Source organism: Podarcis liolepis (genome assembly GCF_965112155.1).
Source record: "Podarcis liolepis genome assembly, chromosome: 3".
In the NCBI taxonomy this organism is placed as follows: Eukaryota; Metazoa; Chordata; class Lepidosauria; order Squamata; family Lacertidae; genus Podarcis; species Podarcis liolepis.
Window position 1 is genome coordinate 86468565 of NC_139557.1, and position 26944 is coordinate 86495508.

At 43.3% G+C, this 26944-nt stretch overlaps 1 protein-coding gene across 5 annotated transcripts in view; it reads right to left on the bottom strand.

Annotated features, from left to right (window-relative positions):
* MDGA1 (MAM domain containing glycosylphosphatidylinositol anchor 1) overlaps positions 1–26944 on the bottom strand; it is a 239175-nt gene that overhangs the window by 108696 nt on the left and 103535 nt on the right. For all 5 annotated transcript variants that reach the window (XR_014524576.1, XR_014524577.1, XM_083497182.1 and 2 more), the window contains exons 6-8: positions 22629–22898; positions 21456–21785; positions 19010–19303 (exon numbers count right to left, since the gene is read on the bottom strand). Coding sequence is in view for 3 of the 5 variants with exons in the window: in XM_083497182.1 (XP_083353308.1) it covers positions 19010–19303; positions 21456–21785; positions 22629–22898 (894 nt within the window). In the remaining 2 variants the exon portion in view is untranslated. The remainder of the gene's footprint in view (positions 1–19009; positions 19304–21455; positions 21786–22628; positions 22899–26944) is intronic.

Genomic DNA, 26944 nt, shown 5'->3' on the forward strand with positions numbered 1-26944 from the left:
CCAGCAGAATTGTTCCCATTAAATCCATCTATATTGCATTAAACTCTTATTAGCTGCTATATTCTGGCTCACAATTAAGCTGGCCAAATACATCTTCATTATAAATGTCCAATATGGAATTTCCTAATCAGCACAAATGTGATTTTCATTTACTGTCCCATGACTTGGCCTTCAACTGTGGTTATGGCTGTATTGGTGGTCAGAAGACTACCTCTGACTGGAGCCAAAATGAGTACATGTTTGGAAAGTACAAGATATATTGGCTTTGCCTAGCTCTAAAGTGTTCTGTAGAAGCAGCATTTTCTCTAGAGGATTAAGAGAAATTCCTTTACATTTCCTGCCAATACGATTCCACCTTGGATTATCATAGAACAAGGTCAGGGAACGCTTTGAGGGATAATTGTGCTGGGGCTGGTCCTACCATTAGGCAGAGTGAGGCAGATGCCTCAGGTGGTGATTGCTGGAGGGTGGCAGCAGATCCCCTGTTGGCGGTTCCTCCTGAGCCACTCTTTCCTGGCCATTCCCAACCCCTTGAACTGGAGCCCTGGCAGTGGTGATGCTTGCTCATTGCTCACCAGGGCTGGCTAGCTGTCTCACCTTGTTGCCTTTCCTCAAAATGTTGCACACGGAGCCATTGAGAAAGGTCTCTAACCAAAGCGCTGGCTGAGAGATGGCCAAGCCAAGATAACACATGCCAGCACTGCCACTGTTGCATTTGTCTGAGTGGGCATTAGAGCAGGCACCAAAGTGGGAAATCAAGCAGTGGCAAGGTGTTGAGACACAGTCTGCCCTGCACCTGCTAAGTTAGCCTGCTGACTTCATGTGCATTACTGGAAACTATCCTATCACTGGTGCTGAAGTAAGATTCAACTGCCAAGTCAATCAGCTTCTGTACATAGAAGGAAGAAGGGGCACCATCTTGTTCTTCACTCCACGCAGAAAATGCCCTGTGCTGGCCATTAATTCAAGCTGATGCAAAGTGTGGAGGAGAAGAAAGAGAAGGAAGATAACGTCCGAGGAGAAGGGCTTGGAACTGAGGTGCTAAAGATCAAATCCTAATTCTGCCATGGATTTCTTGGGCAAGGAACTATATCTCAGCTGTCACTACAATATGGGAGAAAATAGTGCTGTGAGACTGTATCAAGACACCTTGCAAACTAAATGTGCGATTTCAAAGATAACCTTGATGATGATGAGGTGGTCTTGGATTCAGACCTCGTGGTCTCTCAAACCCCTCTTTCACCCCCAACTCACTAATCTTTATCTCCATGACCTTCAGTAAATTGGGGCTGCCTTCAATTCAGCCTCAAGTCCACAGGGCTCCTTAGCAATCAATTTGTTTCCTCTTTCTACCATATAGTGTCACTTGCTCAGTCTTATTTTGCTGCCGCCACGCCACACCCCCAGCTGCTGTCCCTGAACAAACTAAAGTGCAGTTCAGATGGAAAAACCAGGCTACTCTCTGCAGCAAAAGTGTTTGGCCTTAGCAGAAGCCTAAATTTCCCTAGTGATCAGGCTCAGCTAAATGGTTCCCTCTGCAGAGGAACGAGGTGTTCCCATGACACAGTCCAAACAATTTAGGAGGGAAGAAGGCCAACCTGGAACAGGAAATTCCAGCAGGAAATGGTCTCAACTTAAGAGCTCAGTCTGACAGATCTCAGCTAGACAAATTATATATATTCACAATCACATTGGAATCCATATAAAATATAACAGGTTCCCTTATAAATATGAAGTTCTCTGTAATGATTGATGGTAGTGAGTCCCCTGACTGGATTGATGGCCTTGCAGCAAAAATAATATGCAAGATGAAGATTTGCATAATTCTGAGGAAGAACCTTGTTGCTTTCCTGGGTATTAGAAGGATCCTTCTTTTGTCCAAAGTTGTCTAAGCAAAGTTAGGGGAGAGGGAATGTTTTTGAAGAACGTCATATGTCATATGCCCACAAATGACTTATGAGTGATAAAAGGCACAGGGAGGAGTTTTCTTTCCAAATCTTTAGACAATTTGAATATTCTCCATTTATCGTATTTTTTGCCCTATAGGACACACTGGCCCATAGGACGCACCTCGTTTCTTTGGGGGGAAATGAATTAAAAAAAATTCTTCCCCCCCCCCCAGCCGCGGGGCTGGGGCGGGGGAAGCCCGAGCTTCCCCCGACCCCAGCCCCCAGAACAGGCTGCTGCCCGCAAGCCTTGCGAGCCCGCGGGAACTCCCCCTGAGCGCGCAAGGCTTTCGGATAGCTTCCTGAAGCCTGGAGAGTGAGAGGGGTCGGTGCGCACCGACGCCTCTCGCTCTCCAGGCTTCAGCAAAAGCCTGCATTCACCCCATAGGACGCACACACATTTCCCCTTCATTTTTGGAGGGGGAAAAGTGTGTTCTATAGGGCGAAAAATACGGTAACTTCCTGAAATGAGTAAAATATCAATTTTTTCCTCATGTGCACCAGTTCCTGGTATGTCTTATTAAACATTTGGTGTGTATCCTCCAGGTGTTAGGAAGGCCAATTTTCACATCTTGCTGCTTTGATATTACTAAAAATCATAATACGCAACAAGTAGATTTCTATGATACCTTTGCAAATAGGCAAATTTATGGTGTGTGTGTGTGTGTGTGTGTGTGTGTGTGTGTGTTTTCAGAACAGGATCCATCTTTCATAGAGACAGTGCATATGGAAATACTCTCATAGGGTTCAGGAGAGACCACTGTCTATTTCTCCACTCCCCTGCTCCCCCTGGGCTCATACACAAGGTCTGGCCATGTGATAGACTGTGCTGGGGATCAGAGAACATCTATGTTGGCTCTCACATTTCTATTCAGCTCTCCCACCACTCAGCTGTGCAAGCTCCAGAGGGAAAGGGGAAATTATGTGAACTTTATCAAGGGGTGGTAGTGCTGGATAGCTGGGGGGAGGGACATGTGGTAAGCATGCCTAGGGAAAGATGGGGTGAAGAAAGAGGGGCCCCTTGAGCTCTATATTGATCCCTCAGCATCTGCATGGAGGTGTTGCCTTGCAATGGAAAAGCTCATATCCATGTGCATTTATTGGAAGAAAGAGGAAAGTCTTCTTTGAAGTTAAGGTTTCTATTATTTCTCTGATGTGGAAGGTCAGGCCCAAAGAAAATAGAAGTAGATCAACACAGTGGGATGTCCAGCTAGTTTGCTAGTGGCTCACTGCACAACTTATTTGACATTTCTCTGTGTTGATGAAGTGCTTTCTTATTTAATGCAAAGCGAACACATAACTGTGGCTGTTTCCTTTAGTTCTTGTTTTCAGTTTTAGCATAAAACAAAGACATGTGAAGAAAGACATGATAAAAGATTTCAGAGTGGATACAGAGATGTGATTTCTCTTTTAAAGTATTAAGATCCAGGGCTGGTCTACACATGGAACATTACGAGGTGGCAGATTGGAGAGGCATTGGAATTTTACTCCAACCCTGTGAGTACTTGAGAACAGCAAGCTAACATAGGAGGCAGAGGGCTGGGTGTGTGGGGCACACAGCTCTGTCTACCAACAAACTGCAGCTGTTCCCTGCCTCTCCCTACAGCATCTGCCCCATAAACTAAGGTAACGCCCCCTGTGGTATCTGTCTAATGGTGCAGCTTGCCCTGAGACAGAATCCTGGAAGGATATACTTGATATACTTGAATGTACCTATTTTTACACAAGTAATAGGAAGAACGTGGTTAAGGTGATTCCCCTGTCTCAAACTACCTACAGCTGAAAAGAATGGAATGCAAGTGGTTAATGCATTTTGGAATATTAGAGTTACAGAGTATTGCAATCAAGAGTAAAACAATTTTGCAGTGTCCTCTACCCTTTTACTGTTGGAATAATCTGGAGGCATGCTACAGACCTAGAGCCTCAGACCTTGTCACAAACAGAAAACTATACCCGCCCTCACAAAAAAATTATATGCCCATCATTCAATGTGGACACCAGTGCATCCCAACAATATGAAAGGAGGAGAAGAATTTGCATGCAAAAGAGGGCAAACGGGTATCCAGTCAACAAATCAGATAATATAATTGGAACATTTTCAATGGTAGCCCATTCATGGCAGAAAACAAGCAAAGAAGTTCAACGGGTGTCAATATTTATAGACATAGACACACACACACACACACACACACACACACACACACACACACACCATCAAAGGAAAAGTACTGCCTGCCTTTCAAAATGGAACTTGAAAGGAACTCCTATAAACTTTTCTAAGTTGGGTTCTCTGAGAACAGCTGAAATTCTTAGCTTCCTCGCACAATAGCCAGGACTCAGAGGAGAGAGACTCAGAATATTATACATGTAAGAGAATCCATAAACATTCTGCAATATAATTCTTATGCAAACAATCTCCCTTTGGGCAACAGTAATTGGTGAAGCTCCAGAACTGTGGGTCACAAGCGGTCATGGCTCATTAGAATTCAAAAATAACTCTGCATTTGTAGCTTCCTATTAGGGTTTCTGTTCATCACAAGGATTGTCCCAAGAGGTGTTTCCCTGAATAAAATCTCATCATGTATACCCTTCCAATAATTTTCGTTAATATTCTAAAGACGTATCTTGGAGGTAGGTGTGAGTCATTATGGGGGTTATCTGAAGGAAAGGGCTTCTGTGACACTGCCCCCTTCTCTAAGAGGAAAAAAGGCAGTTCTGGAATCCCGCCAGAACTTGTTGAGAATTCATGAGCCCTGTCAAACCGAGCCGAGTTTGGAGGAGGTGGAGGAATTGTAGAAGTTCAAGGTATGGAACCAGGGAAAATAAAGGTGGAGATGTGTGCCAGACTTTGGTAGGAATGTGAGCATTTGCATAGCTTCTTTGTACAGCCTCCACTGCTGCATATTATGTGGTGTAAGCCACATATATAGAAAAATCTGTTCTAAAAATTTAAACTCAATTAAAATAGCTTTGGTGTGGTAAAATGCATTGTGATGAGCAGCTACGCACAAATAGCTTGCCAGATGGAACAGCCTATACACGAATTGGATTTCAAGCAGCTACTATGAGTTAACTTGTTTTGGTGAATTTGGTCCCACACTGTTCTCAGTGAGAGTCATAGTTACAAAACTAAACCACAAACTGCTTTGCTTATGTTTCCATCCATGTAAGTGGGTGGTGAATTAGCCCTTGTGGGCTGCGACCTCTGGCTGCACCTTGATCCATTATCACACTAAGAACATGTGTATACACACACACACACACACACACACACACACACACACACACACACTACAGTTTTCCAGGGTTTTGAAAGGAAACAGTTAACAAATTTTTAATTATATAAGCTGGAACATACACCTTCTGCTTTAAAATGGGCACAATGTAATTACTAGAAATACGCAGAAATGAGGTGTATTTTAAGGTGGCCATCACTTGTGGCCTATTATGGGGGTGCTTTTAGGCCCTTGGGAACCAGTGTTCCTAAGGAACAAAGACTTGAAGAAAAGAACAGAAAGAAAGTGTTTCATTACACTCCCAGCGACAGATTAATGAGCCTAATGACCCAGTTCCAAACCACAGTATAAGATGTAATCCTGTCATCTCAAGAGTCATATTCTGCTTATAGATTCACAATTGTCTGTGAAAAACATTCCGTTTTTCATGATGGGCAAGCAGTATATTCAAATTCCCCGTAGTCCCTTGCCTTATAGGGAGGGAATGACCACCAATTTCTTGGGAGATTTTAAACGAGTCCACCGTAGCTAGCAAAATGAGCCTATCCACTATGCTAGAGAGCGCCCAAATCATTTCTTTCTCGCGGGGGATCCATTGTACAGCTGACTTTCTCTGATGGCTAAATCAAGCCCTGCCACACATCTCCTGCATGGATTCAAATAACCGTCAGTCACAGAGAAGACACTTGAAAGTGCATAGCCTGCTTCCCTGTGCCGTTAACAGCGCCAGTGGCCTGCAGTTCTCATTACCACTCCATTCAGCATTACTACCCTTTTACTTACCTAATTTGCGAGTGTCTGTAGAAGATAATACTGGGCTACAGACAATCCCCTTCCCGTGCAGACAGTTATTAAGCAGCTAGCTACTTGTGCAACTCCCGATTTTCTGAATCTATCCTTAATAGCCCAAGGAAGGGAGACAAGATGAAAATAAATATCTACCCATCTATCTAAATTCCTCCCAAGTCTAAATTTTTAAGCCCCCTGGTCCAAACGCTCCCTTTGCTATGACTAGTGAGCAAAAGGAGCCACCGCTGCACTGGATATATGGCTCAACTGTTCGGCACTCACAGTATACCCCGGAGCACAGCAGTGGTCTCCTTCCTCCTGAACTAGCATCAATAAAAGTTTGGAATTTCCCAGGCAGCGTCAACTTAAGTGTTGTGGCAAGGCTCTCTGCCAGAAAGACTCATGAGAATATTAACAGAGCAATTAATAGCTACACTCTTGCTTTCAAAAGAGACAGAGCACCCGTAAAACTCCGGCAGCTGAGAGATGGCTTCAATTGCAAGCCAAAGCAGAATTTAGTGCATTTCCATTTCCAGTGATGTAGATCCACTGATCCGTCATGCTTATTTACTGTCCCTTCCACATACGCCATTCCTGGTCTTATGTTTGCTGCACAGATAACAGGTTAAATTGATGGAGACTATTATTTGCCTGACGTACAACACTGCAAACTGCTCAGCCAGATACCAAAGGAGATTAAACATTTGTTCGCAAGCCAGAATAACATTTGCAGAGGAATGGTCTTCTAAAGAGACTTATCTGCTGCAAAGGAAGATCAACCTTCATGCACTAGTGACCTACAGCAGGGATGGCCAAAGCCTTTAAGCCATGAAGGCACCTACCAAAAACGTTTCGTATGCCAAGAGCCAGGCAGACATGCATTGCTTTCTTTTTTTAACAGATACAGACACCACTGATCTCCACCTGTTGCTTCTTCTGGGCCTTACTATTTCTCCTCCAGTCCTTTGACTTCTTCCTTTCCGACACATATTACTGTGATCACTCCCCCAAACAGTTTTATCTACAGAAAAAGACTGGAAACAGAGCAAATATTTGTTTTAAGCAAATGCATGATTTTGATATGTATTTACAGTGGTTCCTCGGGTTACATACGCTTCAGATTACAGACTCTGCTAACCCAGAAATAGTACCTCGGGTTAAGAACTTTGCTTCAGGATGAGAACAGAAATCGTGTTCCGGTGGCGCAGCAGCAGCAGGAGGCCCCATTAGCTAAAGTGGTGCTTCAGGTTGAGAACAGTTTCAGGTTAAGTACGGACCTCCGGAATGAATTAAGTACTTAACCCGAGGTACCACTGTATATGTTTTAAATTGTCCTTTGATTTTTTTTTTAATAAAAAAGTCCCCAAGGAAGGATAATTTGGGCTGAAACATGTTGGAAATTGATAAAAAGTGAATGACTCTTCAGCATTTTTGAGACTGATCTTCTTTTTGCCATTTTCATTGGATGCTTACTGTTTCTCATGTGTGTGGTTTTACTGCCCCATGAACCATAACTATATAATAATAATAATAATTTATTATTTATACCCTGCTCATTTGGCTGGGTTTCCCCAGCCACTCTAGGCCGCTCCCAATTGAATATTAAAAACACAATACAGCATTAAACATTTAAAAATTCCCTAAACACAGCTGCCTTCAGATGTCTTCTAAAAGTAAAATAGTTGCTTATTGCCTTGACATCTGCTGGGAGGGCGTTCCACAGGGCAGGCGCCACTACTGAGAAGACCCTCTGCCTGGTTCCCTGTAACCTCACTTCTTGCAGTGAGGGAACCGCCTGAAGGCCCTCGGCGATGGACCTCAGTGTCCAGGCAGAATGATGGGGATGGAGATGCTCCTTCAGGTATACTGGACAGAGGCCGTTTAAGGCTTTAAAGGTCAGCACCAACACTTTGAATTGTGCTTGGAAATGTACTGGGAGCCAATGCAGATGTCTCAGGACCAGTGTTATATGGTCACCTTCAAAGGTAGCACCACGTAGAGCGCATTGCCGTAGTCCAAGTGGGAGATAACTAGAGCATGCACCACTCTGGCAAGACAGTCGGCGGGCAGGTAGGGTCTCAGCCTGCGTACAAGATGGAGGTGGTAGACAGCTGCCCTGGACACAGAATTAACCTGTGCCTCCATGGACAGCTGTGAGTCCAAAATTACTCCCAGGCTGTGCACCTGGTCCTTCAGGGGCACAGTTACCCCATTCAGGACCAGGGAATCCTCCACACCAGCCCACCCCCTGTCCCCCAAGAACAATACTTCTGTCTTGTCAGGATTCAACCTCAATCCGTTAGCTGCCATTCATCCTCCAACCGCCTCCAGACACTCACACAGGACCTTCACCGCCTACCTCTGATTTGAAAGAGAGGTAGAGCTGGGTATCATCCACATACTGATGAACACCCAGCCCAAACCCCCTGATGATCTCTCCCAGCAGCTTCATGTAGATGTTAAAGAGCACGGGGGGAGAGGACGGAACCCTTAGGCCCCCACAAGTGGGAGCCCAGGGGTCTGAACACTCATTCCCCTGCACCACTTTCTGGACACGGCCCAGCGTGACCAAGGCAGTTTCAGTCCCATAGTGAGGCCTGAATCCCGATTGGAAGGGATCCAAATGGTCTGCTCCAGGCATGCTTGGAGTTGAAAAACACCACAACCTATGATGTCAGAACTGGATGCCTTCCTCTCACATCATCGTCCCATGTGATATCATCTGCTAGCAATGCTCCTCTGCAGAGGAGGAAATAGGTGAACCTCTATGCAAAAGGATAAATAGGCACGAAACTGGCATCAGAATTGATTCCGATGACATTTGCATCACAGTGCTGCACCATAATTCAGGTATGGGGTGAAATCTTCTTTACTTATGATGCAATCACTCTCTCAAAAGTTCATAGATATAAATCACTCTTTCTCCTTACCAGTTCCTGTAAGGCCTCTTCCTATGCAGCTTTGAGGGACCTTGGAATAAAAATAGAGGAAGGTCTGTTTTGGCACTGAGGTGACAGACCAGAGTTTACTTCATTTCTGAAAAACCAGCAGTGTTTTCACCTCAGCAATGCCAGAGCCATAATGTGAACCTTTTATTAGGGGTTTGAAAAAGCTTTCTGGACACACACTGCTGCTCCTGTGGAGGAGTGCATATCTAGCCTTTTCCTTCCCAAAAATGCAAGCAGCATCATGTCAGTTTCCTCTGGGTAGAAGGCTATTCGCCTCTGCTGTGATATGGGCTATCATGCTGTTGTCACTGGGGGGAAAATGCATAATGGCTAAAATGAAATTGTAGTATGCTGTCAGAGGTTATGCGAAAAAGTCTTCAAAGTTTAACTAGTGTGGTCACATATTTGGAATTGTAAAGCATTCACTGGCTGAGAAAGAGACTTTCAATTTGTTAGTACAGTACAATTATTTAACTACGCAAAGCTATTTAACATTTGTTTTGCAGATGAATAGGGGTGGGGAAACCCTTGTGAAGTCAGTATTTTTCTCAACTTTTTCTGCAATAAGTGCAGGCTTAAATTATCTGGGTGTGTATTTATCAAACATATCCTATAACAAGCAACTGCCACTAGCATGAGGTACCTTGCTTTTGCTCTCTGTTTCTGACACACAGTTAAGTACAGAGGTGGAATAAATTGGAGGACTCAATGTGATGCCCTTGGGCTACAACTCCCATCATCTGTGCCACTTGCTATAGTGGCTGGGGCTGATGGGAATTATAGTCCAGCAACATCCAGTGGGGAACCACGTTGTCATACTTGGAATAAATGATCTCTAGGCTGTTTGCGGCTCTACAGTTCTATGGATCTTTGAAGAATTTGGCCGTTCTCAGATAATGTATTTGTGTCCAATAAGGGAAGTAGCTATTTTTAAATTCAGATGATAGCTGCTTCTGCAACAGTGGTCTAGATCTTCAAAACTTTCTTTATTAAGTCACCAATTGGTATATTTTGGCTCAGGATTACACAGCACTCTGATTGCAACCCCCCCCCCAATGGAATATGTCCTTGGCTGCATTATGGTGTTTCCTGCTTGGCAGGGGGTTGGACTCGATGGCCCTTGTGGTCTCTTCCAACTCTATGATTCTATGAGATCATGGACATGGCAACCTGAACATTCCAACTAGCTGTATATGAAGGAGAAATGAAACCACGAGCCAGCACTTCTTTAACTAGGACCAGCTGCCATTTGGATTCTCCCCATAATCACCATTCCATAATCACCTCAAAAGGAGAGGCGTGAGAGCTAGATCCCCTCTCCGCTTCTGCTTGGCTAGGACCAAAAGCCCTCTGGCTCCTCCCTTTCTCAACCTGTCTCATGCAATGGTCACAATACCCAAATCTGTTTGTTTTCCTCTCCTGCCTTGCTTTTCTGTTTTGTATCATTTAAATTAAATTGCAAGACGTTATTTCACAGCCACCTTGAGTGCCTTGGCAGAAAGGCGGTATATAAGCGAATTGTTCAAATAAACGGACAAACACATTAACATCTGACCATGTATAATGCATACTGGAATTACGTTACTGTGCAATTGTGAGCCGTTTTTGCAGAAGTGGCCCTGCAGGAGCTCAGCAACTCGAACAATGGATGCCAGACAGGGATGCTGTTCGCAGTTAGTATCTCATGGGCTATAAAATGAACTGCATAGACTAGTCCAGATCCTGTTTATCTGCCATCTGTCGGCCTCTCGCCTCCTTCCATGGGGATGATTTCCAGTACTGAAACGTTGCAGGCTGGCCTCAAAAACCTTTCTAATCTCACCTGCCTGCCACAAGTTTTAATATGCATCATGGTGGCTGATGCGTTTAATTTCACTTGTGACTCCATGACCTGAGGCGTCTGGTAGATGGTGTTTATAATAATAATAAACCTTGCCTCATCTAGTGTGCCTTTTATTAAAGGATTTCAAAGTGCTCTGAAACCACTAATTAAGTCTCAGAAACCTCTGGTGGGAAGGGTCAGACTTATCTCCACTTTAAAGATGGGGAAATTATAGCACAGGGAGTGCAATGCATCTTCAAGCATATCAAGCTGGGTTCAACATTCACAGGTCTTTCCTTGTTCAGCTACTTGTTATTATCCATCCCCTCCTTCATTTAAGCAATAGAAGAAAGAGACCACAGTACTTCTCTGATGCCTTTTCTGCTGTAAGTTGTATTTATTTATTGTATTTACAGTATGTCCTACCTTTCCCTCCAAGGACCTCAAGTAGGCATACCTAGTTTTCTTCCCCCGCCCAACACAATAACAACCTTGGGTTGGGCTGGAGAAGCCCAAAGTCATCCCCTGAGCTTCGTGGCTGAGTGGGGATTTGAACATAGATCTCTCCCCAGTCCTACTTTGACACTAACCACTCCACTTTTCTCCTAGGACCCCAGAGAACAGCATATACTAAGGTTACCAGACGCCCCCGTTTCCCGGAGACAGTCTCCGGATTTACAGCTTTCTCAGCATTCACATGTATGTAGCGAACAATAAGTGTCCCCAAATTCATTGAAAAAAACCTGGTAACCTTAGCATATGCAGCTGTAGAGATATTTGTCAGACTGCACAAATGTTCACTCAAAGATAAGAGAATGCCATCTCGCATACACACCCCAAGCCATCTTGTTAATCTTACCAAGCCCCCTCCCCACAACTGGTGTTTTATTGTGGGTGTTTTTTGCACCATGTTCTTGATGATAGCGCATTGTTGGTAGATTTATGCTGCTTTGTTTTGTTCTGGGGTGTTTCCCTGATGCTACTACTGTATTGCTGTCCGGAGGAGCTATAGCACAAGAAAAGCAGAACAAATGTAAAGCAGAACATATGTGGTGTGAAAAGTTGCAGGATTTCAATAGGAATTTACAGGATATGCACTGGTTGGAAATGAAGCAGTATGACCGCCCCCCAAACTTTGCAGGCACAAGCAGAAAGTGGGATCATATGTCACTGCCCCAATAACATCATGAGCACAAATAATTATGAATGTGCAATACAAAGGATGTCTGACGACGCCCTTTAATTCTTTTAACTTCTCTCAAAACTCCTACAGATGTTTTGACATAAGAGAAATTTCAATTTTGCCTAATGTTTGGTTTCAGCTTCTTCTCACCCTGACTGCTGTTATAAGTTAGAAAGTGGGGAGAAGACGACTGCTCTGATCCAGGAACTTAGAAGAGACTGGCTGTATGCAACTCCCTGTCTCAATGCAGGGAGGAAATGCTTTAGATTGGAAGATTTGCTACTCTGTTTTTGGTCAAGATGCTGACTCAGGCATGTCATCTCAGAGGCCTACACTCAAGCTGAATCTATAGAGCAATTTCATGTATTGCTGATGATTGTGTGATCTACTGTGTAAAGGAAATTACAGAAAACTGTATAGCAGAGAAAGACAGACAGACAGACAGACAGACAGACAAGGGAGGGTATGGGGTTGCCCTGGATTTTGCCTCCCTCCACCCAGTTGTTTGTAGTTTGTGAGACACAAAGCAGCAAAGTAGGTTAAATTTAAAATGAGGATTAAAATGTGGATTGAGACTTTTCTTTCCCTCCAACTGTAAATTGCTTTGCGCTTTTTTTATACACTTAAAAAAAAAAGAAGTAGTAAAAACTTGAACTAGAATAATCTTATGACGTTTAATCAGTGAAGTGGGAATCAGTGGGTTTTCCAGTGCATAATTATTTCGCATAAAAGTTCCCAAAGCTTCATTGGTAACAATGAATGGATGCCAACTGCAAAGAAATATTAGGCAAGTTTCGCAATTTCAATGTTTTCAGCAGCTTCCTTAATACAAGAAAAATACACATGCTAAGTTGGATCACTTTCTAAGACATCTGAAAAATTTCTGATACAAACTGAAAATTACCTTCCGTAAATTACCCTAATTTGCATGGGAATTCTCCCCCCTCCCCAGTTTCCCCTTCAGAAAACCAATATCACTGAGTTTAATGAATTCCAAATAAATAAAAGAGAGTCATAGCACATTCCTGTATCTGTTTGTTCAGAGGTGAATCCTGTTGTACAATAGGTCTTACTCCCAGGTAAGTGTGTTATTGGATTGCAGCCTTAAAAAGTTATTAAAATTAACTAGCGGATTAAGAGGATTGGATGAGAACCAAACTAAGTTAGTTGTACTTGCCTTCCACTAAAATAAATGTAACTTAAATTAAGTCATGACTCATCCCACTGATTTCAACAGGACGTCAGTTCAACTAATTTAGTCTGGATCCACCCAATACCCTATAACAACTTATACCCCTTTCCTTAAAGTTTTATAGCAGGTACAAAAATCAGGGGGGGAAAGTAATCCAAATAAGTTATTCTCAAATGAAGGAAAATGCATCCCAAACTAATGGCAACAGTTTTCAATACCACCACCCATGGAGTTGTGTATATATTATGAAGAATAAAGGAAACAACATTATATATTTAATTTGGATTGTGATAGCCATGCTGATCCCAACTTATCATTAGGATTGGAGGATTGGGGAGGACCTTTTCCTCTGTGTGGTTTGCAGATGTTGGGTGCTCTGAGCCAGCACCATGAAATTCAGGAAATCTTTTATCTGAGAGTCCCCGAGGCAAGCCAGGATGGAAAGAAGCATGCTTTTGAAAGAGGCATGGTGTTGCTATAGGGGAAGAGCTTTTCTGGAGTTGGGAATCCGAGCTGCAAAATGCAGGCATCAGAAACCTACCCTAAAGAAAGAACCTGTCTACTTAAAAGGATCACCTTATGCCTACAGTGGTACCTCGGGTTACAGATGCTTCAGGTTACAGATGCTTCAGGTTACAGACTCCGCTAGCCCTGAAACAGTACCTCGGATTAAGAACTTTGCTTCAGGATGAGAACAGAAATTGTGCAGCGGTGGTGCGGCAGCAGCAGGAGGCCCTATTAGCTAAAGTGGTACCTCAGGTTAAGAACAGTTTCAGGTTAAGAATGGACCTCCAGAACGAATTAAGTTCTTAACCCGAGGTACCACTGTATTATAATTATAATCATAATTTTTATTATTGAATTTTTATACTGCCCTATACCCAGAACAAAATCAAAATATCAAACCACAAAATATATAATCAAAATGAAAACAACAACCCAATAGCACCCCTCCAAACCCCCCCCCCCACTTTTTAAAAGGGCAAAGGATGTCAATCAAAGCCACTAAAGGCATGGTTAAAAAGGAACTGTTTTTTGCCTGGCACTCCTCTCCTCCCAGGCACATCCCACATAATGCCCTTACAACTCATTTAAAAACTGTTAAAACACTTTAAAAAAAAGAATTTAAAAGGATATAAAAAACAATTTAAAAGAAGAAGCCCTCTCTGCTGAGCAGCAGCAGCAGTTCTTATAAAACTTGTCAGGCCCTGCCCTGGGTCAGCTGGTTAGAGGCAGGAGCAGGGCCTGTAGAGTTAGAAGGGATCCCAAGGGTCATCTAGTCCAGTTTCCTGCAATGCAGGAATCGCAACTAAAGCATCCCTGACAGAGCACCATCCAACCTCTGTTTAAAAGCTTCAAAAACAACTTTCTGAGGTAATTCATTCCACGGCTGAACAGCTTTTACTGTCAGAAAGTTCTTCCTTCTCTCTCTCTCTCTCTCTCTCTCTCTCTCTCTCTCTCTCTCTGTAATTTGAATCCATTGGTTTGGTCCTACCCTCCAGAGCAGCAGAAAACAAACTTGCTCCATCTTCCTTGTGACAGGCTTTCAGAAATTTGAAGGTGGCTATCACATCACATCCCAGTATTTTCTTTTCCAGGGTAAATATATCCAACTCTCTTAATCATTCCTCATTATATCTCTGATGAATACAAGAATATTTAAAAATACTTGGAATCACGTTTGCCCCATTTGGATTTTCCACTGTTAGGTAGACACATTAAAATAAAAATTCCTAGATGTGCACCTAAAACCCCCCACCATAACTAAAGTCTGAACATTTTACCATTGGCTCATTCCTGTAAGTAGTGTGCAGTGATTTATTCCTATTTTCAAAACACATGGATGACAAATAACCATCTCCAAGAGATTAGAAGTTTGTAAGCCTCTGCCCCGCTCCCCCCCCCCACTTCCCAGTGTAGCAGTATCGCTAGCAAAGCTAATTTCAGAGCTTTGTGTGCCACGATACAAAACTATATATTGGTGGGTGGAAAGGAAAAGGAAAAGAAGAAGAAAAAACAAACAGAGAAACAGGTTCTGACATCTAATCAGATCTGCCGTATTGATTTTCCCCCCTCTTTTTTTTTTTTTTTTGCAACTTTAGCTTTGGAACAAATCAGCAAAACAACCAAATTATCACCCAGAATTCACTTTCCCCCAAGAGAGCCAGTTCAAAAGCAAGTCACAAGCGTGCACAGGCACAAATATATACCTATAACACACACTCATCATCAGAGCAGATTCTCAGTTGGAAAGAACAAGTGGAGGAAAAATTTGCGCTCTCATCAGAGAGCCTTCAGCAACCACACGATTCCCATTTCCGACAAGATTAGAATTCCAGGGCAAGTCATAAAGCTAATGAGCTGCTCGTGCTGGAGAGCAGTGGCTCAATTAAGTGGAGCACATGCACGCACCCGTCTATAATGCCTCACTCCCCACATGAGAAGGAGAGGGACCAGCAACGAGGGCACGGAGGTGACCCCGAGTGTTGCGGCGCTTTCCAAATAATGAGGCTCTCTTTTAAAGATCAGAAAGATTCGGAAAATGATCCAGCAGATGGTCCTAAAGAAGGAACTCCAAGGTCTCTTGACCAAGACTGTGCAGGGGTACGATGGCTTGCCCTTCCCTGAAATGACCAAAATCTGCATGCGAGTTCATACAGCCATTTCAGTTCGTTTGCAATGCAATGAGATCAAAGGTATGGCAAACCTATCCTGGGATTCTTTCAATAAATACATCTTTGAATCACAACTCGCCACGAGATCCCTGGAAACTTTCTGGAGCAAGTTTTGAGTAGGGGTATAATAAGCCGCAGTTCAAAGGCCCATTGAAAACACCGCACTGTACAATCCACTCATGAGCTGATAAATTCTGTTTGCGATAGTTCCACCAAAATGAACCTTAAAATGATAATTTGAACCATCCCTTATTAAGGGTGCCTCGATTCTGTGATCTGGTAGAAACACAACGCTGGTTTCCCTGTTTGTAGATTGGAAGCCAGCCTTGAGAACACACTCCTTTCATCTTTCCTCTTTGTACAATGTGTGACAGCTTTGAAATCCCATCCTAGGGGTTGTAAATAAGACTGCTGATATCGTAATGCTACCATGCAAGTCTATGTTGCAACCACATTTGGAATGCTGTGTACAGTCCTGGTCACCTGACCTCAAAAAGGACACTGTAGAGTTGGAAGAGTTTCAGAAAAGGTCAATCAAGGGGATCAAGGGGACAGAGCAACTGCCCTATGAGGAAAGTTTGCAGCATTTGGGACTTTTCAGTTTAAATAAAAGGTGCGAAAGAAGTGGCATAATTTAAGTTAATAAATTTACGAATGGCATGGGCAAAGTTCCCTTGTGGAACTCATGGACACCCAATGAAGCACCCAAGGCAGTGATGACCACCAGCTTGGGTGGCTTTTAAGGAGGATTATACAAATTCACGGAGGATAAGGCAATCAGTGGCTGCCCCTCCAGTTGCTGAGAAATGAAGGACAGAGTGCTCTTGTTGTGCTTGGGTCCTGCTTGTGGGGTTTCCTGGTTGGCCACTGTGAGAACAGGATGCTGGACTAGATGGGCCATTGGCCTGATCCAGCAGGCTCTTCTTCTGCTCTTGATGTGAAACCATGCTTAACAACAGGAAGCAAGTATCACATGAAAGAGAGGAGAAGGGAAGGGGAACAGCGGCCTGTTTTCAAAGGCTGGGTCCTGAGTTGAAAAGCATGGCTTGCAGGGAGCAAGGGTTATGCTAGCTCAAGGCCTGTGTTGCATTTCGTGTATGTTTTCTTCTTCTTCTTCTTGATTCACTTGGGTAATATTATATTTGTATATGGAGGGTGGGGGTGGAGATCTGTTCATCAGGATCCAATTGTAATTTGAACCTAGCATCTTTAAACTGCACCTCGAGTTGTTTGCTCTGTGATATTGCTTTTCAGGGAGATTTAGACAACAAAATTGAGGGCATTTGCTTGGCTCTGTCCAGGTTTTCAGTACAGATTTCTTTATTTCTGCAGGAGAAAGGGGGGAGTGCATAGAAAGAACGGCTGGTTTCTAATAAGCGATGCTGTGTGTGCTGTAAGCATGCTATTTGGTGACAGCAGCCCAGGGATGGTGCCTGATGGTGCAAATTAACATTCTCTCTCTTAATCCCACACCTGCCAGCTTCTCATTCCCAAAGCCACCTACATTCCACAGGAAATATGGTCCTGAAATTCTCCTGATGGGAGGCTACCTTTGCAAAAAGAGTTATCACCACATGCCTTCAATTCACCACTCCCATTAATAACATCAAGCAATGACTTCATCCCAGACCTGGAGAGTGAAAGAGCCAAATTGCTTTCATCCTGTCTCAGGTATTAAAAATTCTGCCCGGTTCAGCATTTGATCACCTGCAAAGAGCGCATTATTCACATATGCTATCAAGAAAGCTGCTACACTATGAACGCTAGGGAAAGATCCATCCTTAAAATACACACACACCAAACATACTGCTTTGCTACAGCTGTGACTGATCCATGTCCGATGTGAGTTGGTTCTGGGCCAGCCAGAAGGCAACATATTTGGAATCACATTGCCTTCTGGCTGACTCCCAAATAACTTGGGTCATCCAAGGTCATAGAGAGTAACTGAGTGGCATCTTTCCAGAGCACAGAGATTAAATATCTCCTCTCATCATGGGCAAACTGGCCTTACACTGTATCTGACCAGACTCCAATAAACGCCTTTCAGACTCTGTCATTGACCCAACATTGGAATGCTGCTAAAATTATGCTCCCAGATGAGAGTCTAAGTTATCTGCTTGCTGCCTCATAATATACCAAAATATAAAAGGAAGTCTTATTTTTGAAACAGTCCTGAAATTAAAACATCCATGACTTGTGAATGTAAACAGAGCACATGGTTTGCAGTTTGTCATGTTCACTGTAGTGTGAAGATGGGCATGAGAAGGACCACAGAAACAGGGTTAACCCAACTTCTTATCTGGGTTTACAAAATACAATGAATTCATATGTTCTCCCTATTTAAGTGAAGTACAGCAAAACTTCACCTAGGTAGTCATGGTTTTCAAGGGTTTCTGTTTAGAATCTTATTATGGAACAAGAGGGCATCACAAGGCCAACAAGAAAAAAGTCAGAGTTGCACATCCAATTGCAAATAAGTCATAGCAATCCTAGCCAACAATACTAATAATAAAAGCCACCTGCTCACATCTAATGCTTAAGTCAGTCATTTGTGACACACCGATGAACCCAAGGAGTAAAAAAAGAAATGGAGGTGGGAAGAGACAGCAATTCTTTCTTGTCAAAAGAGTCCAAGCAAGGAGATTGGAAGTGGCAGACAGCTTCAGTTCCGGAAGAGTTAATTCAATCATTGGTGAAATGATGGAAAGCCCATCATTTCACCATACTGAGGTTTTTTCAAATACAGTGGTGCCCCGCAAGACGAATGCCTCGCAAGACGAAAAACTCGCTAGACAAAAGGGTTTTGCGTTTTTTTAATCGTTCCGCAAGACGAATTTCCCTATGGGCTTGCTTCGCAAGACGAAACGTCTTGCGAGTTCTTGCGAGTTTGTTTCCTTTTTCTTAAAGCCGCTAAGCCGTTAATAGCCACTAAGCCGCTAATAGCCGTGCTTCGCAAGACGAAAAAACCGCAAGACGAAGAGACTCGCAGAACGGATTAATTTCGTCTTGCGAGGCACCACTGTATGTAGGTTCTTTCAAGTTGTAGTATCTCAATTGCACTCTTCATGCATGTGGATTTTGTTATTCCAAGGGAAAACAGAGAACAACTAGGTCCAACAAGAGATGCTCTTCCTAGAGGCATGCACTTTCACCTCTGAAGCAACTAGAACACTGATGCATAGAAGCAAAGAGCAATGAAATTCTACAGCTGTACTCACACTGTACATTGAGCTGCACCAGGGCTTCCCGGGGTCTAATGTTGAAGCCATTGTACCTGGCTGTCTGGCACTTGTAAGTCCCACTCAGTTCTCGGGTGACTTTCTCCAAATGCAGCTTCCCGTCGCTTGTCTCCACTGTCATGGCACCTGAGGGCATAGGAGCCTCCTTATCTACTCTGGACCAAAGGATGGGAGGCTTGGGCTTTCCCCGGACTTCGCACTGCAACTCTGCCCTAGAGCCTTCGCGCACAGTGATGGTGGACTGACCTTTGGGCACCATGATGGATGGAGGCACTAATGGGAGAAGACGACAAGAAAGGACCATTCACACACTGTGCTGCACCTCGCTTGCTTAGCACAACAAAAATACTTAGGAGTTGGTTAAATGGGTGCATTGCAATAAGGTGGTGGTGATAAAAAATAAAATCCAAATCCTTTGTTAAGGGTTGCTGAAGTCTGAGCTCCCAGAGGAGTAGAGGTTAAATACTTTAACCTGACTAAATTATCTAGTAAATGCACACAATTCCTTATTTTGCAAATATCTGGCTTTTGCCAGTCATAGGGAGGAGCTTCCTTTTTCTGCTAGGTTTTACTCAGAATCCACCTTAGTTTGGAAATGTTCTTAAAAATCAGTACTTGCTGTACTTATATACTGCTTTCACAGAATCGCAGTGTTTGAAGGAACCTTGGAGGTTCCAGATGTTGTTGGACATCAACTGCCATCAGCAGTAGCCAGCATGGCCCAAGGTCAGGGTTAGTGGGACAGGTAGTCCAGCAATATTTGGGGGTGGGGTGGGGTGGTGGGGCTACAGATTTCTGACCCCTGCCATCAAGATGAAACTTGGGATTCATCTCTGTTGCCTGAGTCCTCTACCTCTGTAAAAGCCAAGTTTTGCCAAGCCCAGGGATGGAACACCTGAAGATCACAGAAAGAAATGTCTCCTCCTTCTCTAAAATTTCCTTCCTCCAGCTGCCTCTGTTGTTTCCATATGCAGTACACTGATGCTTTCATGTGCCAGAGGGCTTGTATTATTCCTCCTTAGATGAAACTCAGAAGTCCTGAAGTCATTTTAACCTGCACTGCCCAGTGATGGCTCAGTGTGACCCACGTATATTAGGGCAAGGGAGAGTGTGATTATTTTAATAGCACACAAAAGGAGTACATAGCTGCCTTAAGAGTATATTTAGGCTGGCTCCAGCCGCCAGTATCTCCAGCGGCAACTTTGCCAGGCAATAAGGAGGTGAATTTTCAATTTGCAGGTCTCCCGTGGGTTGAGGAATCTCATCAGATCCTCTTCTCTACGGTGCGAAGACGGAGCTGCACCCTTCCAGCTCAGCACCGCTGGCACACGCTCACCTGGCAGGAGACAATTTTCTCCAAGGGGAAAACGTGTAAATTACATTTGTGGAGTTTTTAATTAAAGCTGTCTCTCCAGGGCCTCCTACTGTGGATGGCCATCTTGCTAAGCTGTGGCCTCACTTGTGGGATGAAGCCAGAGAGACAGGGAACACAGAACTGCTTCCCTCTTCCTAGCCCACCATTGTGGTCCACTGGCCATGAGAGGAAAGAGCTGCCGTTCAATGCAATCATTCAACATTTCTTAAAGATCACATAAAGGAGAATTTAAGACCACCTCTTCGTTTCCCTGTGTTAGAGAGTAGGAAAGGACTGCCAAGGATCCTGATGTGGAAATTCTCTCTGGAGCATGCAGCTCTAATTTCCATAATGTGCAAATGATGGCCTTGGTAGTAAAGATGCTTCAAAATGCCCTGGACTCCAGCTGCCCAAATGCTTTGCCTCTCTCAGCTACAACATTGAGAGATATAACCCCGAGGAAGAATGTAATCAGATTCTCTCTTTTTAGGTCTCTCAGAGCCAATCTGCATAGCAAAATCTAGCCTAGTCTAAGTCTTCTCCTTGAAATGTTATTGTTCTATAAGCAGACTTAAAAAAAACCAACTCAAAACACGGGGAAGCATCCAGACAGGTGGTACCTCACTTTTTATTTGAAGAAGTACAATCCCACAAGTGAGGCCACAATTTACCAAGATCATCTTATATGTACTGCACACATGCTTATTCCACAATGGTTTCACTCAGAAATATGAAGTGGCTAGACCCACCTGCTACCTTTGGACACAGACTGGGTGGAAAGCCTTCTTTAAGGACCTTTTTAATCAAATTTGGAAAGGGGAGGAAGAACTTCACTGTGGTGCACTTATCTAGCTCCTCCAATGGAAGATATATTCATTTGTTTCTGTGTGCCTATGCATGTGCCATGCGATTAAAGCAAATGTACCAGTTTGATTGATTAAACTTTGCACTCCTATTCTTGGGCTGCTTTTTCAAAATTTCCCACAAAGATTTTGCTGAGGTATATGAAGTTCTTTAACTTAATTCAACCTCCTCAATAGTCCAAGAAGAAGGCCCATGCGGAAGGCTCACCTGTTTCTGAAGAAATGTTCACCTCAACACTGAGGTCAGGAATGGGTGCTCCTTGAAAAGAAGCAACGCACAGGTACGTGCCATAGTCAGTGAAGCGTAGGTCAATTATCTCCAGGCTGCTAGTCACCGGAGGAAGTTCTGGATCATTCCTGATGACAACTAGCCGGTCTGAGATCTTGGCCAGCTTCCCATTTTTGTACCAGAAGTAGAAAACCTTCTCTTGGGGGACAGCATCCACATGGCATGAGAGCTTCAGGTCCTGCCCTAGCTGGATGGTCTCGCTCTCTTTGATCACGTCAGGAGTGATCTGGAATGTAACATTCCTCATGGCTGTAAGAGACACAAATGCCAAGCTGGTGAATAGTCACTTAATGCAACGGCACTATGTACCTTCTAAGGCAGGGGTGGGGAACTGGATCCAGCCCATGAACCAGACCATAATTCTCACATACCTGTGGGCCAGCTGCCAAAGCTCAAAGGGTTCAATTTAAGTGCTCGGCAGCTGAGCCCCTGAGAAGTCTGGTTGCAGGCACGATTTACATTCAACCTGCACCTGAAAAAGGACATAGAGTAGGAAAAGGACATAGCGGGGTTTGCTGACTATACTGTCCAACCTGATTCCCAATAGGGGACCTCCTTAGTGCAGCTGATTCTAGTGGGGCTCATTGTTAGTAAGCTCCACTTGGAAAGGAACAACTGGGAGCTCACTTTAAGCTGCAGATTGTTCATTACTCGCCATGTCCTTATTTATCCACACCTGACATCACATATGACACGAGGTGAGGGGGAAGTGGGCATGGTTTGGTGGGGGGAAACAGCTTTGTGGGCAAGTTGGAATATGTGCTGGGCCTAATTGCTTTTAATATTGAACATTAAATTGGTGAAGGGCAGACAATAAATTGAAATAGAATAATATATTTAATATTATTCTCTAGCCCACAGTGCTAGTATTATGTTTAGAAAGCTGAGGTAATTTTAATATGATTTAGTATTTTAACTTTTGCAAGATTTTAAGTGTGGTTGTGAATTTTTCTTGATTTTCTTGTTTTATCTTTTTGTAACCATTTTGCGGTTTATTTGTTTTTACAATCAAGCAGTATGTGCGTGTGTGTGTTTGCGTGCACTGGGCGTGCACTACAGCCAGTCTTCAGCTAAGCCCGCTGAAACACGTACATCGCACCAAAAGGTTCACTGTCTTCTTGGCTGGATTCCCCACGTTGTTGATGGCCGTGCAGTTGTAATACCCTGAATCTTCTGCACGGATGCTCCAGATGGTGAGGTTTCCCCCTTGGATAAGGCTGTTGCGGGGCATAGGGCCAGGTGAGTGGGACCAGACGACCTGGGGCAAAGGGTCCCCACCAGTCAACAGACACTGAATGGTGACATTATCTCCCGGGTTCACCACCAAGGTCTCATTGACAGACAACTTCAGGGCTGGTGGAGCTGGAAGTGAGAGAGAGAGAGGCGAAGGTTAATTGTGCCGGTGTAGTTTGCTTTATTTACCAAAGGAGGACACTTGGGTTTTTTTCTCTTTCATTTATAGGGAAAATCTGGGCTAAAGATGACATGTCAGAAGGCAGTATTTCTCAAATATGTGATTCTAAGAATGCAGTTCCATCTTATCTGGATTAAATATGAAGGTATATCTCATCCCAAAAGATTCAATTATATTTATGCAATCAATTTCCAGAACAGGCAGATCACCCTCTTGTAACTGCAGGACAGCTTCCAGCTTCTCTTGTCTCTCCTTAGTAACGTAAGAGGCTGCTGCATCAGGTTAATTGTCCATCTGGGCCAGAATCCTGTTATCACCGGAGGCCTATAGGAATTCCACAAGCAGGACTTGAGCACAACAGCACTATTCCCGCTTGTGATTTCCAACAACTGGCATTCAGAGGCATTCTTGGAAAGGGCTAGCTGCCGTTCATTGCCTTATCCTCCATGAATTTATCTAATCCTCTTTTAAATGCAGCCAGGTTAGTAGTCATCACTACATCTCAAGGCTACAACTTCAGGATGGGACCATGGTGCTTTCTAGGCACTGGTGTAGCTTCTACGATTTTCCCTGGGGCACTGTTGGTTTGCTCCAGGATGCTGGACAAGTTCACCCAAGCAAAGTTTGGGGGCTTGGAAAGCCTGCTGAGCTGGAGAAGAATGTCCCCTGCCCACCTCCTAGAAACACTCCTTGCTGGTTAAATCTATCTGTGGGAAGCCCCAGAAATCTCACCCGACACTATTCCTTAATACAGAATTCCACTGTAGAATTCACACCAATCCAGCAGTAGTTCAGTGTTAAATTACTGCTAGAATATCCAACAATAATTCACTGCTGGCTTCTCGGGGATGTATGACAGAGACAGTGCAAATGGTTTGTCGAGTAAAGTAGCAGTTCTTTTCTGATGGACAGACAAAGGCCGCACATGCTAAACCATGGCTGCCTCTGCTGTCATGCTTTTGCCCTCTCTGGGTGAAGGGAGGACATTAGAAGCATCCGATCACATTTTGTGGCAAAACGGTCTTTTCCAAATCCCCACATCTCATTTTATTTCTCAAAGCAGACTCCTGATGTCAAAAGATTTTTCCTTATGGTTTTAATTCCCACAAGCTCAGGCCTTAACAACAAAAGAGTAAAACTCCTTTAGTTTGTTAATGCCACCCCTAGCAATTGGTGCTAACCCATTTCCTTGCCCTGTGTACATATCAAACACTCAACTCTAACCTCATTCACAAATCCTTGAGCCTTCTCCTTTATGCAAGGAGTCACATTATGAATGGGCAGCTCCTCTCCTTTAGAATGCTTAACCTCGACCCTTCTGATTAATTCCCCCCTCCCACATCCCCAGAGACAGATCCAAAAGGCATTTCTCTATGTTTTTTCTGTCTAATCTCTCAAAGGCCCTTTAAAGCCCCTTTAAAGCTTGTCAGCACCATCAGAGACTCCAAACAGAGCTCAGAAAGCACCAGTCAGAGGTACAAAGGCTGAGAGCATGTTTTAAGTAACAATCGTAATAATGCAAAATAAGATGTTGTTACATATTCATAAAGCTTGATTTAACGACATCATTATTTCTGCCATCTCTTCTCCTTGGACCCTGTGTTAATGAGCTGTGCTGAGACTGCCTTGAATTTCTGAGTTACAGCTCACGCAAACAGAAAGTGAGAGGGTTGTTCTCTCAATAAAAGGGCAGCAACATATATATTTCAGAGCTGCTCTCTTTTTCCACATCCAGACTGATTGTTCTACCTCAGTGCTTCAGAAAGCAGTGCTCCCCATTTACTGGCCAAATATGCAGATTCACTCAAGTGAAGTGCCCCCAATTTCTTTCAACTCACTTAGTATTCAAGGCATTATATTAAAACTGGATGTACCTAGTAGTGAGACAAATGTTATCATTTGAGAACCACTCCAAGCTGAGCTCCAGTGGGGCCCTGATATATCTGGAGAGTGATGTGAAATGTACATGCACTCACCACCACTGAGACTCCACTCCCAACAGCCAATTTATTGGAGGAAAGGAGGGAGGGGAATTATGGCTTCCATTCAGTGGCAACCGAGAGGCGCTCCAGGAACAAGCACATGCAAATTCTTCCCTCTGTGTAAATTTGCAGAGATGCCTCTTATTTTGTTGCTCAGAAGTGGGGGAGCAAAATGGGGTGGGGATTTGCTCACTCCTAGATGTACTCAAATCTAGGATGGGGATGTGTGTGAAGCTAGAAGCAGGAGAAGGCTCAAGTCCAAAACACAGAAGGCACTACTTTGTAAACGGTTCGCTAATTATTTTGCTTTTAGGTAATTGCCATTGAAGCTGTTCTTTTTGCATTTTGTTTTACTCTGACCCTACTCTTGTACATTTTCCCACTACCAGGTGTATAAAAGCCTGCCAATTTACTATTACCATGTATCTGATGAAGTGGACTTTGGTCTACAAAAGGTTATGCCATATCCAATTTGTTCATCTTTGATGGGGCCATAAGAGTCTTAGTTTCCTCTGTTGAGGAGGCTCTTGATATTTATCAGGGAACTTCATACTCTCTTCTACTTACAAAGGTCCCTATTCCTTTCTACACAAGAAGAGGGCGGCTTCCAAAAAAATATTAAAATAATTTAATATTAAATATTAAAATAGTTAAATATTAAAAATATTAAAATAATCTTAGGTAGCAGCAGCATTTCTCAGGAAGATTTAGGGATTATTGTGGATAACAAACTGGACATGAAGCAACCATGTGGCCTTGCAGTTTGAAAGGCCAACATCACTTTATGTTGTATTAACACAATACTTATGTCAAAGAATAAATAAGTTATGGTGCCACTCTGCACCATAGCTGAGGTGTTGTGCTTAATTCTTTTGTTTTCCAATCCTGTTAAAGTTTTTAGATTTTAAAAGATGGTGTGAATCCATATGTCATTGGTCCATGCAATGACAAAGACGTCCTCAAATCAGCACCACAGAGATAGACCTGGATGACCCTAGGAGAGCTTCAAGAATGCTAAAGAGTCTAGAAAGAAAATTCTAAGAGAAGAAGCTGAATGAACAGGATCTGTTTTGGTTGTGGAAAAGAATGTGGTTATAATGGGGCTTTGAACACATCTGTACCTCATTTGAAATTATGGATGGTTTTTGTTAGGTGTGGTACACAGCACCGTTTCTACGAACTCCTGTTCAGATATGACTTTTCTGAATAGTGATCAGAGGATAATGGACCACTTAGAAGAGGCTCACAGATTTATCTTTCAGCTGTGCATTGATTTTACATGTAAACGAAAATGCCCTTCATTTATCAATTTGTATGACACTGAACAACCAGTACCATCTGTATCTTTGCGTATGGCAGATGGACATTTGACGCAACCCTGGAATGTGAGAATATAACTGGTGAGTTACTAATATTTTCTAAAAGCCTTCATAAAGTATAGGGAGAATATCTACCCAAATTCATGACCAAATGATGGCATCTTAAACCGAGGATTTTCTCTTCTCGTTGGCCCTCAGCATCTTTTCATTTTGTATTTTTATGTTGTGAGTTTCCTTGCGATCTTTGGATGAAGGTTGGGATACAAATTGAACAAATAATTAAATAATAAATAACCTGTAATAATCACAAGTGTGGGATTTCTCCTGCTTTTCGCTGAATTTATAGTTCTCTTATTTTCCTCACTGCAAATAAAATAATTCTTTCACACCTATGGGCTACAGATAGTCTTCATTTCTGAAAACCAACATGGATCAATCAGGATGCAGTTCATCCTATAGGAAAAGATGTAAGTTGTTGCCCTTGAAGAGGCTCCAAGTAGCATTTTTCTCAACATAACGTGCCCTGCAATGGAGTGGGGGGGGGGTCTCTGAAGCTCTGGTTTAGACAACAATTCAAAATTATACTTTTTATTTTATGTCGGTTTCTCAGCCTTAATAGCTAAAATCCTGCTGAGCAACAACATTTTATTTTATCTTTCTCGGTAATGTCAGAAAATGTGACCTGATGGTACC